The sequence below is a fragment of the Athene cunicularia genome (assembly GCF_003259725.1).
Source record: "Athene cunicularia isolate RWA chromosome 19 unlocalized genomic scaffold, athCun1 chr19_part1, whole genome shotgun sequence".
NCBI lineage: Eukaryota > Metazoa > Chordata > Aves > Strigiformes > Strigidae > Athene > Athene cunicularia.
In genome coordinates, this window is record NW_020799124.1 from 11,848,972 (window position 1) to 11,868,207 (window position 19,236).

Here is a 19,236-nt window from a genome sequence, read left to right on the forward strand (position 1 = left end):
GTTTCCTTGGCTTACATGAATGTGTCCAGAAGCTGGTGAGTTTGGAAAGGAATTTTTTTGTGCTTATGAAAAGCGTTTTTTAAATGTCAAAGTTGAAAGTACTTTTCCTTAGCAAAAAAACTCACCACCAAGCCATCCAGAACGGGCTGGGCGCTCAACCTTCTGAGCAGCTGGGCTGAGTCCATGGCATTTTGTTTGAGATTTTTAGGTCTTTAAAAGCAGCCCCATCTTGATGTTGTATCTCCTAGCCAGGAGCACACACTGAAAAACAAGCAACAGCCTTTGAGCTGTTTGTGTCAGAATTGTTTGCTTACTTAATTTTAAAACGACCACATCCACATAATCGGAGGGATTGCCACATCATGATGCTCTGAAAGTGTCCTTTGGCACTTGATTTACAACAGCTAAATAGCAATGGGGTCAGTGGCCAGCTGGCCACCAAAGCAGGAAACTGAATGACAACGAGAATAAATAGTGTTTCATGGAGCTGGAGCGTCTGACAGTGCTAGAAGCTGTGAGGAGGGATCAGCCTCCAAAATATTAACCATGGAGAGGGCTCTTGATGGTTGCTCAGCTGTCAGCCAGCAGTGATGGCCATCGGAGAAAACAGCACATGTGCCCACTAAAATGATGATTTTTGCTGCGGAGGAGTTATTGATACAGTTGTACAGAAGTGGCGTCTCTGCAGGTTTCCAAAGGACGAGAAACAACCATCCTTGGGCAGATCTCTAGGAGAAGATGCAGTGTTTGGGAATTCCCCAGCCCCCAGTAGCAGAAGTGATTGATGTGAGTTGTGAGATTATAGGATTGGTAAATGAGAAATGCTGTTTGGGCCGTCAGCCTGCCCACACTGCAAGGGGTGCTCGTGATTAACAGCGATGTCATATCGTGTGTGCCAGAGGAATGGCAGGCACTCCGCAGACATAAGGACTTCATCACAAACGTCTGAAGGAAGCTCAGGCCAAGAAGAGCAGAAAGGAGGGGCTGTGGCACTCTTCATGTCGCCTAGATTCAGCAAGGAAGGTCATATCCAGCCTATTTAGAGGAGGATTTGAATGCTTCTCTAGGAAAAGTGCCACCCCCACTACCCCACAGCAGTTTGTCCAAGTTGACCTCAGTGGTTTCCTGCCAAAAATACCTGTGAACAATAATGACTTGTTAATGATTTATCCCTATGTTCTCAAGTGCTGCACTGATTCCTAATACAACAGAAACCATCCAGGCAGTGCTCTGCAGGCTTTAAGGTTTTGGCTACAGTGGCTTTTTGTCCTTACAGAGTGACAGTGATGCAGCTTGCATGAGGAATCCAAGGGCTTGGTGTATTGGGCGGTGTAAATGCACGTTGTTCAGTGTGATGTTAGGGAGTATTGGTGGGAAAATTAACCGAATCGTATCGGGGAGAAGTCAGCTGAGCTGTAATGAAGGATTGTCCCTTCCAGAGTTTGCAGACAGTTGTGAACAGACCCCTCAGCAGTTTCCAGGTGGTAATGTCGATGCGGATGAGGTGTAGCTCTGTGGAGAGTTTGCTTTCTGCAGAGAGAACTGCGTGGACCAGGCATGGCTCTGGCTCTGGCGATGGGAGCTGTGAGAACATGCTCTCCCCTTCCCTGGAAAACAGGCACCTGCCATTTTCACAGGCCATCAGGGCAGAAGTATGGAGTCTTATGGCATGGGGGGGATAAGATGCAACATGTAAAAACCTCTCCATGCTTCCATCATGGCTGTGTAATAAACCCTCGATCAGACATCCTGCCTTGGTGAGGGGGAGCACAGCGAGATGAAAAGCAGCAGATCCAGAGGGAAAATCTGTGACTGCAACAACCACCTCCACCCTTCAGAACCAGGAGAAAAGGCAACCAAGCCTAGGAAACGGAGTCTGCATGAGTCAACTCAAGGTGTAGATGGCCGATTTTACACAATTACATAGGGTAGTTTTATCACTGAGCAGCCATATCAGAAGCTCTAGACAGTGCTCTCTCTTCCAGTGGTCTTTCTCTGGCAGGGACCAGCATCATTGTTAAGAAAAAAGCAGGAAAAAAAGCGGAATTAGCAGATGTCAGGCTGGTAGCTCTGTCCATCATGTCTCCTAATCTGCAATAACCAGAGATGAGAGAGACTTCCCTCCTGTAAGCAGGAGAGCTTTTCTCCTTTCTGAACTTCCTTTAGTCCTAACAACAGTGACTCCAGATGTCCTCATGCTGGCACTCATCCTCCTTTTGGATCTCTGTCCCCTCTCAAGGAGACAAGGGTTGATGATAGTTGGTTCCTTTAGTGGAGGTGATGGCACAGCTAACCTAGTTTCACTGCCTCAGACACATGGTCTGTGAATGGCTCCCTTCCAGTTTTGCAGAACGAGAAGAGTTGTTAAGAGCTCAGTCAGTCTGTACCATTTTAAAGTAACGTTTGCTCAAATCATTGGGTGGCCTTGAGTAAAGTCAGTGGGTAGGTAATCTACTGGATCACGTTCTGTTGAGCAGGGAAGTTATTTCACTTTCTGTCCCATTTGTCCTTGATCCTGCATATTCACAGCTCTGAACACTGCAGCAGAGGTGCCTGAAAACGGAAATTTCTTCACCTTTTTGGCCTCAGCCTCTTGAGTACTGGGCCAAGAGCTGTGTCATCCTCGTCCCTAAGAACCTCCACGTGGAGACATGCCCTTTGGTGATGAATGCTGGAGTCTTCAGAGTGCTCCCAACAGGCTGAAACTAAGGGGAAGAGTTTTATGCTTACCTGCTTCAAGCTCGTTTCAGCGTGCCAGCCCAGCCCTTAGAATGTCTGTGATATCTTCAGGGGCTGGACGCCCCAGGATGCAAGCCGGGTTACATGCAGCAAGGATGGTAATAGTCAAAGGTGCATCTGTATACTTTCTTCTACAACAACCTCTGCAAATGAACTCCGCAAAAGTTATTGACTTAGGACTTAGCTGAAATCTTTTGCGGAGTTCATTTGCAGAGGTTGTTGTGGAAGAAAGTATAAATGGGCAAAAAGCGAATGAGGCGTGTTTGTTTGTGAAATCCTTCAGGCTGTTAACCACCCTGCTCTGGCTACATCCTCCAGATCAGTAACTCCAGTAATGCTGGGAAGGTCTAACATTGGAAGACCACTCTTTGCTGGTTTCTGCTGGCTTGTGAGAGATGGATCACAGGGTTATGTCAGTTCTGGGTCTGACTCCGTGTCTGTGCGAGACTCTCGTTTCTGCTCACCATCTGAAGACCTCGGTGAAATACATTTTCGAACAATTCTAACTTTGCTGTTTAAACTGGTGCAACCTTGTCTGACCATGTGTTGTGTGGCCTTAAAATGAGCCAGGACTGCGACCCAGACACCCCATCTTTCATCCTTCCTGTAGCAGCCGATGAGCTCAGCATCCTCAGGAGCCTGGAGCTGCATTCTCGGCATTCCTGCAGCTCCTTAGATGTCAGTGATGTCATCGATAGCAGCCAGGGAATTGCGGATCCCAGAGGGCCTGAACTCATGTCTTAGCAAGTAAGCGTAGGAGGAACCAATTTTTGTAGTGTACTGCACTGCACTAGCAAGTTTTATTGAATCAAATCACAGCAAATACATTTGCATCTACATTTCTGTCTCTTGGCAATACTACAACATCCAGCAAGAGAGAGACTTGCGCCCCTCACCAGCCACTCTCTCATCCCTATTTAAAAAACCTACATCTGAGCAATAAAACACTGGGAAGCCGGTATGCTATGCAATTAAAAAGCAAGCAATTTATTCCTTTAGCTATTCAATCTTTGCCCTTACCCCTGGGATCTGCTGACATACATCAGATTTGAAGCACACAGTTGGCACCACGTGAAGGTATCAGCCCTTCTCTGGAAAGCATCCCTTGGAAACTCCATCCTTGTAGGCTGTGAAAGAGATGCTTTTGCATTTTTTGTGTAGGTCAAAAATGCCTCATTTTTGGAACACAGGAGAAAAATTTGAGTACAAATTTTCATACTTTTATTATCTAGCCTTTTCTACAAAGAGCTTTTGGGTGATGGTGTACCAGCACTGCTGCAGCCCCCTTGTAGGCAGGAGATGCATCAGTTCATGCTGCTGGTGTAGCTGGGAGTTTTAAACCCTGGGCTGGACTGAAGCAGAGGTTTTTTAACAGTGGTCTGTGGATACCTTGAAGCCATGGTAGCTCAGTCTGCAGATGGTCTAGTGAACAGTATTAAATAGCATTTTACAGCCTGAAGTTCAGTGGTAAGGGGGACTGATGAATGTTTCTATCTGAAATGGAGATGTAATTTTTTTGTTTTCCCTAGTTGTATTTACGAAGTTGCCTCTGACTGAAACTTCCAGGAGCAATGCATGGCGCAGAGATTAGCTTCTGCTCTCACTGAACCTCCCCAGGTTTCCACGGGGGCAGGACCATTGGTAGGACGGAGCCGTCCTCTGCAGCTGTAGTGTTTCCTGCCTCGGAAGCAGTTTGCTCTGTAGCCTCAGCACTGCTTGAATGCGGCTCTGTGTTACTCAGCTGTAATTAGAGTAGCTTGCCAGTTCTTGATTTCATCCCTTCATTTCAACAGGATTTCCAGACTTGGTGCAGTTTGCCCCCGAGAGCTGAGGCTTGTTTTCTAACCCAAATCTAGCCAGACCTTATACCTACACCTGCATTTTTCCAGCTACAAATAACAATGGAAGTGATTTTATCTAATCTCCCACCACCTGGTTTGTTCTTGTCCACACTTTTAGGCATGAGGGTGTTGAAAACACTTTTGGCAGGAGTAGCCTTAAGCTGTGTAACCACCAGCATTAACAAAACCACCCAGGCTAGGTGTAAAGAATGAGGTATGGACGGCAGCGACCTTGTGCAGGGAGAGAAACCTGGACAGGCGGACCTCCTGGACTGTGTAGTTCCTCTCATGGAAGCCAGCACAGGCAGAGGTGATGTTCTGCAGGGAAGTGCCCACCCCACACAGACCAAGGGGCTGTAGAAACCCCTCGGGTGTTCCCGTGTCTCTACGTGACTCAGTGGCTGGTGCCCAGGACACCTCGCCGGAGCAAATCCGTGACTTTCTAGCTTGGGTTTCATGATCAAGCGCTGAAGGCCCCTCCTCGGCATTTCGGCGCTGTGCTTTGGAAGGACTCCAGGCCAGCAGTGAAGGGCTCTTTGATAATATCTGACGGGCGGGTAAGAATTTTGGGCAGCAGCCAAGGTACACATTGCCTGTAATCGTTAACTCGGTCTGTAAACAGTTCAAACGGCACTGAAGAGGCCATCAGTTATTACATTAGAAAAAAGCCTTTCATCTCCCCGCTCAGAAGCCAGCCGTACAGCCCCGGCCCCTGCTGAGCTGACTGAGCGGCAGGTCTGCAGGCAGGGCAGGCAGCGCAGGCAGTGCCTGGCCATACAATGAGCGCGGCGCTGAATGCCTGACCTTCAAACCTTCGGTGCTGAAGCAATAACTAAATCATTAGTTTCCTTTTGTTCTGCACCTGGCTGAGGCAGTGGAGCCCAGGGATATTCAAGGGGGAGGGGATCAGGCAGCGCTCCCCCCAGCACCAGCCAGGAGGGCTCAGCCGGGGTGACTCCCCCACCCCATGCCCATCTCTTGCCCGCAGCTTTTCCCTGGTGAGCACAGGTTCATGTGCAATCGTGACAAATGCCCATGTTTCACTTGTGACCAGGTAAGGATCCCCTGAACCATTTCGGGTTTCCCCAGAAATGGCCATAATGGCGGTTCAGGTCCACATCAGGGCCTTGAAATCTCCAAGCAGTGGTGGAGGCAACACTGCTGCTGAGCTGTATCTTTAGAAGAGTCCTGGAGCATTTCCCAGTCCATGTCAACCTCAGGGGAGCCCTATGGTCTCCTCTCAGGAGAAGTTCAGCCCTCCTAGAGATGTGTGATGCTTCAGAAGAAATTATGGCATAATCTGCCCCAAGGAGAATTTCCTTGTCAGTCTTTGCTCCTCTAGATCTGTTATCTCCTTTCTAGAAGATCAAGAATGCTCTTTCTGGCATCCACTTTCAAAGCTTTGAAACTTTTAAATCCTCTGTAGAAACTTGCTGGTTGAGGAAACAATATTCTGGTCTCTGCGGTAAAGTGATCTGGGTTTGGGTGAGTCTTTGTACCTGGCCCGTTACTGCGGAGTTGGTTTTAGAGTCAGAGCTGTCTCCTGTGAAGGTGCTTGACATATCACTTGTGGAAGTCCTCATGTGTCTGTGCCACCCCTAAGCTGGTCTCCAGTGACAATACAGCTTTGTGCTTTGAGGGGTAGGAGGGATGCCACCGGGCTGCTGTGCTCTCTGCACAGCCTGGGTTTTGCTTTGAGCTGTTGAGGGACAAGACTTGCATGAGTTTTGTATAAAAGTTTTAACCCCTGAACCCCTGTCAGCACAGTGCAGAAGGTCATTGGGTAAGGGGGCATTGAAGTATGGAGATTGCCAGTGACCCTGTCCCCCAGAGTGGGGACAAGTTGAGCCCCCTAAGGTACATCAGGTGAGCAGATCAGCGTGGGCTGGATGCTGTTCACTGGGTTTTGAACCCAGACTGCTTGCAGTGTGCTCGGAGGCAGCGGGAGCCTGAGCTGTTCTCCCATGACTCGGGCCAGCTTGCCTTTACTTCCATTTAGTGGTGTGAGTCAGGGCTGACCAGAGAGCCTCCCTTTGCCTTTGATATTCCAAAATGGATGTGCAGACCAGAGAGAGAGTTTAACTAGACATCATGATGAAGCTTTGCCAAAAATTTTCTTCTTGGCCCATACTGTCATCATGGTGGCTGTGCTACAACAAGTGGCACTTGCTTCCTCAGTGTTGGACCTTTCTGCCCATAGGAGAGCAAACTTCAGCAGAGCTAGTCAGCAGGACTGTGAAGTGTATAACAAGAGTTTTCTCCCACACCATGGCCATGCTTGTGCAATTGGATGGAAAAGATCCACTTAGTAACTCACCTAAACCATCTAATACTGCACCTGTGATAAGCAAATAAACAACCCTCTTGGGGTTCGGCACTCCTCTTTTTGTTTACCAGCTTTGTAATGTAAAGCAGAAAGAGATGCAGTTATTGATTAGGGACTGATTTGTTGTATCAAACCCTCGGGCACTGTTGACCCTTGAGACGGGCCAAAGATAGTGAAGCTCATGAGCGCGCGTAAAGGAACCAGCATAGGAGTATTGCAGTGGCAACTTGTAGATCCTTTGTCTCCTCTCCCACCTCTTGCCACTCCTTCGGGGGACTCAGATGGTTGTCTGAGCTATTTGCATGTTGAGGTAGGACCTGGGTCTCTCTAAGAATAATGCGTTTGTTATCAGTGAATGTGTTTGTCTGTGACTCACAGGCAGGTAAGGTGTGTTTGCTGTGTAACAGCTCTTGAAACTTTATGCAGGTAAATTAAAAAGCCCTGTATCCTGATGGCTTGTCTTCATGCTCAGGAGGAAGCTGTAGTTTTTCCTCGGGTCCCTTGAAACACTGCCGTTCTCTTTCTTTTCCAAGCAGTGATTTCCATGTTCTTCATGGTTAACATCCACTTCACCTCTCTTCCTCATTCCTCCTCATTCTGCTGTGTCCTTCCAGCAGCATCCCAGAGCACTCTTCAGTTCCTCTATAGCTGCATGTTCCCCTCCTGGCAGCATCTCCTGTACCTTTGGTAGCATCCCCTCATTCCTGCTTCTGTGTCTGTGAGTAGTGACAGCTACATAGTGTGAGCGGGGCTTCTGTTGAGCTGATAGAGCTGAAGGGTTAAGATAAACTGGGAAGAGTTTCTCTTACACAGGAATAAAAGATGTTCACTCAGTGTTGGGGAACACCGAGGGAGGAGGATCTGATACCTGGGGTGTGCTGGCAGGGCAGTGTGGCTGGCAGGAGCATTCCTCAGGCTTGCCCTGTGCCACAGGAACACAGCACTGCCCTGCATCGCAGCCTGAGCCTGCTAAGGGCCGTCAGTGCTTTGGTGACGTGGCGTCCAACTGAGAAGACAGGGGAGGTGCAGGGGTCCTGTTCCTCCCCAGCCGTGCAGAGGTCCCCAGAAATTCCCCAGGTGCCAGCGGTTGTGAGTGTCTGTGCTCTGACACTTCTGGGAGATGCACCCTGCAGGTGCACATCTGGCTTTCAGAGCCTGTCCCTCTGCCCTGCTCCTTCCTGTGACAGTGCAGGTTCCCCCTCTTCATCTCCTGATAGACCCCAGCAGAGGATCTTGCCCAATAATTCTCTCACCAAGGTCAGTGTTAGCAGCAAAGATGTGGAGGAAGGGAGTAGGGCACTTCCACTTGCACTTTTGAAGCCTGGGAAGGAATATAAACCTATGAAGGAATATAATTTATTTAGCTCAAAGCCTCAGTGGCAGACTTACAGCAGGGAAGAGGGTGTGCAGAGCCAGACCCTGATATCCACAAACCCAGGAATGTCCTCAGGAGCTCACGCTCTGGGACAGTGATACGGCACAGCTGGATGAAGCAAGCAGGTCAGCAGGGAGTGGGCATCTCTGAGCGACAAGGGGACGTGGCATGGTGATGCCCAAGATGCCACGTCCTCTCAAAAGGCCACTGTTTGCTGTGCCCTAGGCCTCCTGGCTTATCTCCTCGCTGCTGCCAGGCTCCTTTCTGTTTTGTGATGTAGCTCAGCTGTGAGGGAGCCTTTCCAGCAAGGCACTTCCAGCCGCTACAGGCTGTGACGTGAGTGGTGCATGCAGGATGCTCCTGGCATGAGCTGCAGTGTTGGGAGGGTCTTGCTGTCCTGAACAAAATCATTTCAGGCTCCTCCAGGCCCTGGACACTCCAGTATTGCCCCGAAGACTTGCGTGGGATTAGAGCTGCTGTCACGCCTGTGAGAAGGAAGGCAGGAGCACTGGTGCCGGGTCACAGTCAGAAGTCACACAGCTGTCCCCATAGGTGAGGCAGCTGCTGGCTCCACTAATGTTCTGCTGGAGCCCGTGGGGTGGAAGAAGCTCTCCCGGCTCTCTGGCACTGACCACAGACCTCAGCTTTATTCTGTTATTTGGTTTCTAGCCCAAATATTTGTGGGAAGAGTCTTCCAGCAGGGAGGTGAGCGTGCAGCCCATGGTGGTGCCTGGCAAGTGCCCACACGGGTGCTCCAGACCCAGTGCACAGCCCCCATGTCTGCAGCTCCCTGCTTGGCCCCAAAATGTGGAAGGAAAGGGCAAATACAAAGTGACACTCCTCTGCAGGTCCCCAGCTGCCGGCAGGCTGGGCTCAGAGATGGCCTGCACTGGGGCTGGGGTCAATATCTTTGAATTTAACAGCTCTTCACAGTCCTTGTTCCATGAATTCTCCATATTTTTCATGACTTTATGTAGCTCTAACATACCCCATCTCCACTAAGCTGAAGAATTCTTGTTCATTTAATCTCTTCTTGTACAGAAGTAGTGCCCTCTGTTTAAGATGGCATGAGCAGGACTTGTAATATTCAAGATGTTGACACACTGCAGCTTTATCTAGTAGATTTTTTTTCTTTAATTTTTTTCCGGTAATGCTTAATAGCCTATTTGCTTTTTAACTGCTTTGGGTGATTCAGCAATGGTTTGCATGAAACTCCCCATGATGACTCCAAGATCTTGCCTGTTTCTTAACAGGTAACTTAGAGCTCACCCCTGGGTGAAATAGCTAGATGAATTTTTTTCATATTTGCATTTTTTAACATCTTTATCAGTCTTGTCACTCAGTATCCAGTTTTAATATTTTGCAGCCAGTTTTAATATTTACTTGCTTGAATATTTGTGTATTATTGAAAAACTTGGCAACTTCACCATTCCTCTCATTTTCCAAGTCCTTTGTGAATATTTGGACAACACAGTTTATCTGTGGGATTGTCCTGGTAAGTTCGTTGTAATGGCTGACCTGCTTTTCTCTCTTCTTAGTTCTGGAGATGACCCTGGGTAGTGCTGTGTGATATTCTGTCACCTTCCATAGCCTGACCTTGTAGGAGCACAGAAGAGGAGATGCCAGTGTACGGCATTAACTGAACTATCTTTATTCCCACACTTGCTGACTGCTTCAAGGAACCCTGTGGGTCTGTGAAGCACTACTTTCCTTTTCCAAAGCACTGTTAGTTCTTCCCTTCATTATGCTGGTTTTTTTACCATTTTTGGGGGGCAAGGAAGTAATTCTCTTCATTGCTCTCAACTTCTTCAGATTCAGCTTGCTGTTTGCTACCTGCAATTTTTCTGCTACTGTGGTCAATTTAGTGATATGTTGATGTTAACAGTTCAACAGTTTAGTCTGTGATTTTTCTAGAGCCCTTTGAACACTCTCTTGTCCTGTTCTCTTCCTCTCTTTTCCGTGCTAACCTTTCTGGTTGGTTATAAAATTTTTACTGCCACTTCAAATCAAATAAATCCTTTTGACTCATTCATCCCCCATGAAGGAAGGGTGTGAAGTAATCTGAGTTCCCTTATAGAGAAATCTGTGGCCATCAGGGACTTTGCTTCTCCAAGTCCTTTTTCAGCCCTTGTCCCTAAAGACTCTTTTGTGAACAGAAAGAAGAACAGAAGTGTTTAAATGGTTCTTGGGAGAAAAAAGCAAATAATCTCTTTTCTGTGGGCATAGTTGATTCAGTGAGAATTAATAAGTTTAGACTGCAGCAAAACTGATTCAGAGGAGGTGCTGGAAAATACTTTCTGGTGTCAGAGAGAAGGCAGTCCTGGAGTGGGTGAGGAATCTCCCTTTTTGGAGGTCTTGAAAACAGGTTGAGTGAGTGTCTCTGAGGAATGTTTTAGGTCTGGCTGATCTGCCTTCAGGCAGCAAAGTGGGCTAGATGACCTCTCAGGGTCATCTTTTATTTCCACTCGTTTATAAATGAAGGCCCGAGTGAGAATCGAGCACCTCTCTATGCCTGGCTTTCCCTGGGACCTTTTCACATCCCCTGTGTTTCTGCAGGGGAGCTCCTGGCTGCTCTGTACAACCTGTGAGTGGTGCTGGCACAGGGACAGGCTGGTGTGAAGATACTGGGCTTAGGGGGAATAAAGAGGGAAAGATGGCAAGGGTAAGTTAGAAAAGGGAAATTCAGTATTTTCGGAGTGGTGTTATGAACAGAAAAGGTAGAAAAGAAGGAGATGCCATAGCATGAGGAAACAGGAAAAAAAACCAAAGAAGTGGTAGCAAGCACATAGGGATGCAGAGGAGCTCTGCATCCTGTTGAAGGGGTGACAGGAGGGATGTGGTGACAGGGAGAGGTGGAGTGACAAGGCCAGGGGGTTCACAGGTCTGGCTGACAGTCTTACAAGCAGTGCCGGCACCTGGCATGGTGGGCATGTGGGCAAAGCTGGCAGGGCTGAACTGCCCAAGACTGGGTCCAGACCCTGTCAGGGGACTAGCTAATCCCGACCTCACCTCTGGGATCCCAGCAGCACAGAGCCAGGCAGGGATCATTCTGGGAGAAGGGTCTGGCAGAGTTTCCATGTGACTTCGAACAGGGAAGCCCCAGCTGGAGCAGCACTGCAGGATCCCCAGTAACATCCATCAAGGTCCTGCTGCTGACCAGGAGCTCCCGGGAGCAGAGAGTGCTGGTTCAGGATTACGATGAGATTTAGGCAATGTGTACAAGACCTCTTTAATTTGTGATATGAACACATCTCCTCTCCCCAGTGACTGGATTTTGCCTGTCCTTTGTCTACTAGATCAGAGAGGCTTTCTGTAAGAAGACACAGCTTCGTGGCTGTGGCAGTTGGTGCTCCAGAGGTGCCCAGCCCAGCAGGGTGGGGGATGCTCTGCCTGCAGAACCCTTCGCTCCTGCCCTCAGTGAGCCCGTCTGCAGCCGTGCATGCACCGGTCTGGTATCAGAGGCAGCGAGGGATCCTGACTCTGCAGCCAGGGCATGAGTCCTCTGCATTGAGGAATCTTATAATATTTGATTTAGGTGATTTTTCGAGTCTGCTCTTGTCCTGTGAGCATGATGTGCAGCTGTGATTGCTCACTCATAATGCAAGGGTCAGGGGAAGTGCCAAGAAATGCGGTTGTAGGATGTGGACAGTAAGAACCAGGTCTTGCTGCTTTGTTGCTGTGTGAGGAGTTGCCTGTGTAGCACCAGATGGGAGAAGAAGATGGTAGGAAGAGAGGGAAGAGGTGGTTTGGTGCAGAGACAGGTGGGGCATGTCACATGGGTGGATGACATGTGTGTCCCTTGCACAAAGAAGAATCCTCCCGAGCTGCCCCCTGCTCATCTTGTGCAGGGTGCTGAGAAAGACTCAGCCTCCAGAGGTGATCAGTGCCTGATGAGGGACTCATCACAGGATAACAAGGGGCCGCTACTGTGCCTCAGCCCCATGGGCAACTGCCCACATGAGGGAGGGTCTGGGCTGGCAGGGATCCTGCGTGGCTGTTGCTCCCCCTGCACTCTCGGCCATGCCAGCGTGGGTGCAGCTGTGCCCCGGCAGGAATGAGCGAGGCGAAGGCCCCTTCCTTGGCCAGGGAGAGTGGGTGTCCCAGAGCGAAAGAGGAAGGCACCACGGTGCTCAGTCTTAACAGAAAATTAAAGGGAAGGTTTTGGTGCATTTATCAGCAGGTCTTCTCCATGTTTACTGACCACACACCCCCCAACACCTGCCAGCATTTTTATACATGCTCCCCATGCTCATTTGGAGCTGTGGAAGCTTAGCTCATTGCTCTTATTCTCAGTGTTTATCATTAATGTGGCGATTGGATCCAGCAATCCTCATCACCGAGAGGCTGCTGTGTGTTCAGCGTGCAGGTCTGTCCCTCGCTCCGCAGAGTCACTGCACCAGGAACAGCACCCCAGGCCATTCCCAGGGGCAGACACAGCTTCAAGCAGCGCCCAGAGGTGCAACTTCTTCCCCAGCACCGGTGGTCTGGGCTCCTCTGGGCTCCAGGAGCAACCCATCGAAGGCTCAATAAAGCCAGCAAGAGGGTTATCTCTGAATTATTGGAGACATGCTCTTAGCATTTCCTGCTTCGTGTTTTTCTGCAGTTATTACAATGATATATTAACCAAAAGCTGGAGAACTCCCAGTCAAGGAAATAGGGTATAAAAATAATGACATTGCTTGGTAGAGCCAGCGGGATCTCGGGCACTTCAATGCTGTGTTGGTCTCGGTGGGCCAGTGGCTGCCGTTGCTCGAGTGGAACATGGGGTGATTTGGGAGCCACCCCTGAGCGCTCCCAAGTCATAACAGATTGGATTGCTACCCCAGAAATCTGCATTTCTAGAGTTTACGGTGCTTGGCTTGGTACAGTTGCACTCTCTCTAGTGTCTTTAAATCTGAAGTCCAACTTATATAGCATTTTGACATTTTTCTACTAATATCACTATGGATTAGAAAGACAGACCCCAAGAGAAGGATGGGTGAAGGGCTGCCAGTTGAAGGCACACAGCAATTCATCAGTGCTGAGCTACCCTGTGCAATATTTTAAAGGGTAACAGGTTATGTCTTAGCTCAGACTTGTATGCCATCTCTTAGACCTGTCTGTGAGCTCCTGAAGGTTCGTTCGGTGAGAGTCTGGGGTTTGATTTCTTTATGCCCTTGTGACTGTAGGTGTTACCTACCTCAAAATCTAGGCAACTTGGAAATGTCTGTGGTTGCTCGTTTGTTTGGGGTGGGTTTTTGGGTTTGGGTTTGGGTTTTTTTAAAATCCTCACCATTTTAACTTGCATTCAGGTCTTTGTAAGACCTATTCTTGTTTGGTAGAACAAGACTTCGTGCCACACTTTGCAGCACTACGATTCTGTAGCGCCTCCTGATTTCAGAATCGGTGCCGGGCTGTATCCCGGCCAGGCTGCACAGAAACCCCCCGGGAGTGCCGGCAGCGTGCCCCGCGCTCTTCCATGGGAATAACCCCGCGATCAAAGGGACAATCTCTGCAAATTACCCTCCCCGGGGGAACCCCGGTGCCGGCACGGGGCGCGCTGCTCGGGGATTGAGGATCACGGAGCGCTGGGCTCGCCCCCAGCCGGGCTCCGGGGGGACCTTGGCGGCCCCGCAGCCCCCCGGAGGGGCCGGGCCGGGGGGGGCAGGATCCGGCCACGAGCCCCACCAAGCGGTGGCAGCTCCTGCTGCAGCCCCGGAGCTGTGCCGGGGCCGGGGGATGGGGAGAGAACCTGCCTCTGTCGGACCCTGAGCTGGTGCGGGGGATGCAGAGCAGGATGCTCCAGCCTGCAGCTGGACCAGCTCCGAGCACCCAGCGCCGCCGGCCATCCCCGAGCTCTCCGTCCGCGGAGGATCCGACAGGCAAAGCTCTCCTGTCCCCGTGCCCAGGAAGGACAACGAGGACACTGAGCATCTTTCTTACCAGCGTGCCCAGCAGGGACAGGGCAGGGATCTGAGCCCTGGGCTCGGCACTGGGGAGGCCGCCCCTTGCTGAGGGGGTTCAGTTTTGGGCCCCTCACCCTAAAAAGTCCATTGAGTGACTTGAGCGTGGCCAGAGAAGGGCAACGGAGCTGGGGCAGGGTCTGGAGCACAGGTCTGCTGGGGAGCGGCTGGGGGAACTGGGGGGGTTCAGTCTGGAGAAGAGGAGGCTGAGGGGAGACCTCCTGGCCCTCGGCAACTCCCTGCCAGGAGGGGGCAGAGAGGGGGGATGAGTCTCTGGAGCCAAGGCCCCAGCGCCAGGCCCCGAGGGAATGGCCTCAAGCTGCCCAGGGCAGGGTCAGGCTGGCTCCGAGGAAGGATTTCTGTGCAGAAGGGGCTGTTGGGCGTTGGAATGGGCTGCCCAGGGCAGGGGGGAGTCCCCATCCCTGGAGGGGTTGAAGAGTCGGGCTGACCCAGCGCTGAGGGATCTGGGGGAGTTGGGAACGATCAGGGTGAGGTTCGTGGTTGGACTGGAGGAGTTTCAGGGGCTTTTCCAACCCAGATGATTCTGTGATTCTGAGTGAGCGGAGGTGCTGCTTGGCTTTTGAAGGCCTCCATACAGATGGCTGCATCTGAGTGAATCGCCTACGCTCCTTTGTTGTCAGCAGTGAGAAATGAGCACAGTTCATCTCCTCCTGAAGGACGTGACTAAAAACAGCCCTGTTGTAGTGTTCCCTTGAAGGACCTGTTCCTGTGACCCTGTTCCTGTGACCCTCTCAGACATGAAAAGTCCACATCAGCATGTCTGCAGCTAGGTGAAATGAGCCCCGTGCTCCCTCTCCCCCACAGCTGGATTTCTGCAATAAGCTGCTGGCAGGGAGGGGGAAACATCATCTGGCTGTTTCCCAGCCTGCCCTGTTCCCCAGTTCCTGCCAGCCCCATGCTGAGGGGTGAGCCCACATCTCTGGGTGCCCCAGACCTGTGTCGGGGTATGCGGCAGCCTGAGGATGGGACCAACACTGCTTCACAGCATGAGCATGGCCCAGTGCAGGTGGAGAGCGAGGGGTGTCCCTGGGCCGCTCTGACAATTCCTCCCCCTGATTTTAAATCTGCCAAGACAGCCTGTTTTTTCACAGCACTGGGATGCTGTTGCAGGATTACCTGCAGGGTAGGCAAGCTTCCTGGGCATGTTTCTGGATGGACACCAGGTACAAAGCCTGCCCTAATCCTCCTGGTTTATAACATTGAGCTTTCCTGCTTGTTTCCCACACTTCCACATACTGATGCAGTAACAAAAGCTGTCTGGCAGCATTTTATAGGCTTTTCTGTACCATAACCTGTGTGCTTCTTACACCACCATGTAGTCACAGAGAAGGCTTTTTTGGGAGTTGATGAGGGAGCTCATGCAAGATGGTGGAACTCCCAGGGGAGAGCCAGCAACTGAATTCCAGTTTCCTTCCACTTCCTGCCATCCAGCATGAGACCATCATCCCTCCACCACTAGACTGAAAAAGAGGCAATCACACACTTTCCAGGCAAGGATCAGAGCAGCACTCAATGAATATCATCACGATGGTGGATGTGCATGAGGTGCAGCTAGCACTGCCCACCCGAGCTCTGCCCAGCGGCAGGACAGCCTCATCTCCAGTGGGTTTAACCACCGAAACCCAAACCGAGTGCCACAGGCAGGACTGAGCCCTATAGCTTGTGTCCCGTAACATGCCAGGGCACCCCGTATCCCCTTCTGTAGGATGCTCTGCAGAGATGTGTACCCAGACCCAGTGCCTCGACCCCGTCCTGTCTCAGCTCCCTGCTGCCAGTGGTTCACCTCAACCTGATGAACATTTTTCCAGGACTCATTGGGAATGTGGTTACTGGGATCTTTTCCTCTTCTTCCTCATTCCTGGTACTTCTCTACCCGCTTTCAGTTTTTTCACTCCTTCCTTTGGCTTCTCCTCTGCAAATTTATCATAAAGTTGTTGAGTCTGGTGGCTGAGAAACAAGAACTGCTGAATCTTTGGGGGCACCAGAAGTTTCCTTTTGCTGTGGTCCCTTCACCTTGCCCGGAGCGCTGTCAGGGAGCAAGCTGGCTGCAGGCAGAGTCTCCTGCGGCCCGAGGATGCCGACGGTCCTTGCATCATCAGGGACCTGTGCTGCTGGGATGATCTGTCCCAGAAGTCAAGGGCTGTGGCCTCACAGGCTTCTCTGCCTTTGCTTATCTGTGACTGGAACAAAGTCACACCTGAGTGAAGCCACCAGAAAGGTAGAAACTCCACCTTTCTCTGGGATGTTTTCCTGGTGGACTAAAACTTTGACAGTGATTTGCTTCTTGTGGCGTTCAAAGCCTCACTGACACTCAGGCAGTGCCGTGGGATGTAGCAGCAGTGGTGATGCCCGCCGCAGGGGTGTCCTACACCCTCTGGGCAGGTCCTTACAGCACAGTCTGTGATGGGCTTGAGCCACCCTTTGCAGTGCTGAGCCCCAAGGTCTGAGTTTCCCTTTGCTTTTGTCCTGCAGTCCCACCCGCTGTCCCTGTGCAACACCAGCGAGGATGAACACACTGAATCGGGGTTCATCACCATTGTCAAGCTTGAACAGCCGGATCGGGATCCCAACCCGTGCCTGTCACTGGCTAACAAGGTAGGTGCAAAAATGCCCCCAATGGCACCAACCTGGGAAGTGAAACCCATGGGGCAGGAAAAGTGAGAGCAAGAGGAAGCAACAGGGTAGGAAAGAGCTGTTGGAAGGTGAGAAAAGCACAAGAATAGAGCAGGGTCCTTGGCAGAGGTGTCCTTTGGGAGAGGCACTGTGCCAGCCATCCCCAATACCCATCCCTCCTTATTTTTTGGACTGCCTGGCTTTGTAAAAGGTGTGAGTTTTCCCTAACCTGACTGTTCTGGGACAGCTCAGACCTTTCCCCAGCATCCCATAGACTTTACTGCCTGTTAGCCTCCTACTCCTCCTGTTTTGTAGCCTCCCCTTGCTTGCTGGCCTGTTGGGGGGATTTGTGTTTCCCCGTGTCCTCTGTCCTGTGGGAAAACATGGACACAGGAAACATCTTCTGTGGTCCTGTCTTTAAAAATAATACTGTGATACTTCACTGGATGAAGCACATGAAGAGTCAGTGCTGAGCAATTCAGATAAATGCAAACCAGACGAACTAGTGGTGGGACGTGACTCTTAACAGCATGGGCCACCATCTGCCCCACAAAGGGATGGGAGATCTCAGAGGCCTTGAGATCAGGTCTCCTGTGGAAGGGGTACCTTTGTGAAATAGCAATTACTGTGTCAAAAGCTGAGGGCACTGGTATAACTCTCTGGTAATAAGGAAATCAGGTAGGAATGAGGGTCATTTTAAGTCTTCAAATCTTTGTGTCTGATAGAGTTGTGTGGATAACGCTAGCATTAGCTTTTTCTTCAGTGGTTCACTGCGTCTGTTTATTGTCTCAGTACTAAATGTTGTGATATTTTCCACAAGCACTGTACAAACATGAGAAAAACCTTGTTTAGCTCTTCTTGGCTTTTTCTGGATTGCATCCAGGTGATGCTGCTCCTGTTGTCTGCTTTCTGCTGGCAGTGACATACCAGGGATGGGGACAAGGTCCTTTTCTGGCCTCCCTGCAGCTCAGCTGAAGAGGGCAGGCACAACTGGTACCAAGCAGTTGTTCCTGCACAGCCGTTTTTTTTCGCAGAGGCTGTGGCAACAAAACCAAGGAAAGGGATGTGATGCTGTGTTGGATTTGCCCCCTTGGGGCTTCTTCCCCCCAGCTGCATGGGCAACCAGGTAGCAATGCCTACCCCTTTCTGGGCCAGGGTGGAAGCCTAAGTTTGGTTTGGTGCTGCTCTGGAGCTGCCAGCTGTTAGCAGAAGCCAGTGTGCTGGAATTATGGACCTGTTATCAGTTACCCCACATCTGGAAAATGGCCTGGTCCCACCTGTGGGTGTTAGTGATGCACGAGGGTGGTGGGATAAAGAGTGAACCCAAGGGCTTCCAGTTCAGCTTGTGATAGACATGAGAGCGAGGGCTCTGCGGGCACCTTGAAAAGCACAGCTGGGTACTCCAGCTCTCCCGTGTCCATCCAGATGTGACCATCATGTTATAGTGGTCCCAGGCTGCCACATCTCATGAGGGAGGATGCTGGGGGTGGGGGCAGCAATGTCTGGTCTGGTCAGTGTAGCTGCTGTGGAGGATCTTGAACAGGAGGAAGGAGCAGCTTCAAAGACTTCAAACCTAAAAGGTTTAAAAACTGTTTTGCTAGCTTTGCTCTTAATCTTTGAGTCTCTGATCACAGTACTTGAAGTACTAGTGTGTTACTGAGTCGAGGGATTGGCTGAAGAAAGTCTGCAGAGAGGACAAGACGTGGTACATTGCTGCACTATGGTCATGCTCCTTAGTCTTGATGCCTTCCAGTAGCCCTCCCAAAGCAAGTAAACCTCTCAGTTCATTGCCATCCTCATGACTTTATAGAGTGACAGTTCATTGGCCTTTAGTCATCATTGCTTTGTTACCAGAGCGGAATCCAACACTGGATTTTGAGATCCAGCTGAACATGACATAGGTTGCCATCCTGCCTGCAGGCAGTCCTGCTTCAAGATCTCACCCAGGGAGGCTCACAGCTCTTGACCCCCAGATAGGACTAGTTTAGCCATGAAATACAGGCAGATGCTGGCCATATCCCCAGGCTCTGCCTTGTACCTTGGTTCCTCCATCCCCCTGCAATTGCCATCTGGCTGCTTCTCCATCCTCCTGAAGCCTCTGCCAAGCTTCTTCCCTCCAACATCATACACACCTCTTCCTCAAAATCCCTGGACACCTCTTGTCCTCAGGAGCAGAGATGTAACTGTGGGATGTGGCTGGTGCTCGCCGGAGCAGGAGCCTTGTTTTCCTGGCATGTGTTTCTTGCGGTAGAGCTTTGCATGTTGAATTGCAGGGCTATATCAATGATGATAAAAATAGCCATGTGCAAAGTGTTATCATAACCTCTGCTTTAGCTGTCACTCAGCCAAGCAGTGCACACAGGCAACCTTGTCCAGCCT

At 50.6% G+C, this 19,236-nt stretch overlaps 1 protein-coding gene across 1 annotated transcript in view; it reads left to right on the forward strand.

Annotated features, from left to right (window-relative positions):
• Positions 1-19,236, forward strand: part of RNF43 (ring finger protein 43) — a 59,098-nt gene that overhangs the window by 25,114 nt on the left and 14,748 nt on the right. The window contains exon 2 of the mRNA XM_026861691.1: positions 16,717-16,839. Coding sequence (XP_026717492.1) covers positions 16,717-16,839 — 123 coding nt within the window. The remainder of the gene's footprint in view (positions 1-16,716; positions 16,840-19,236) is intronic.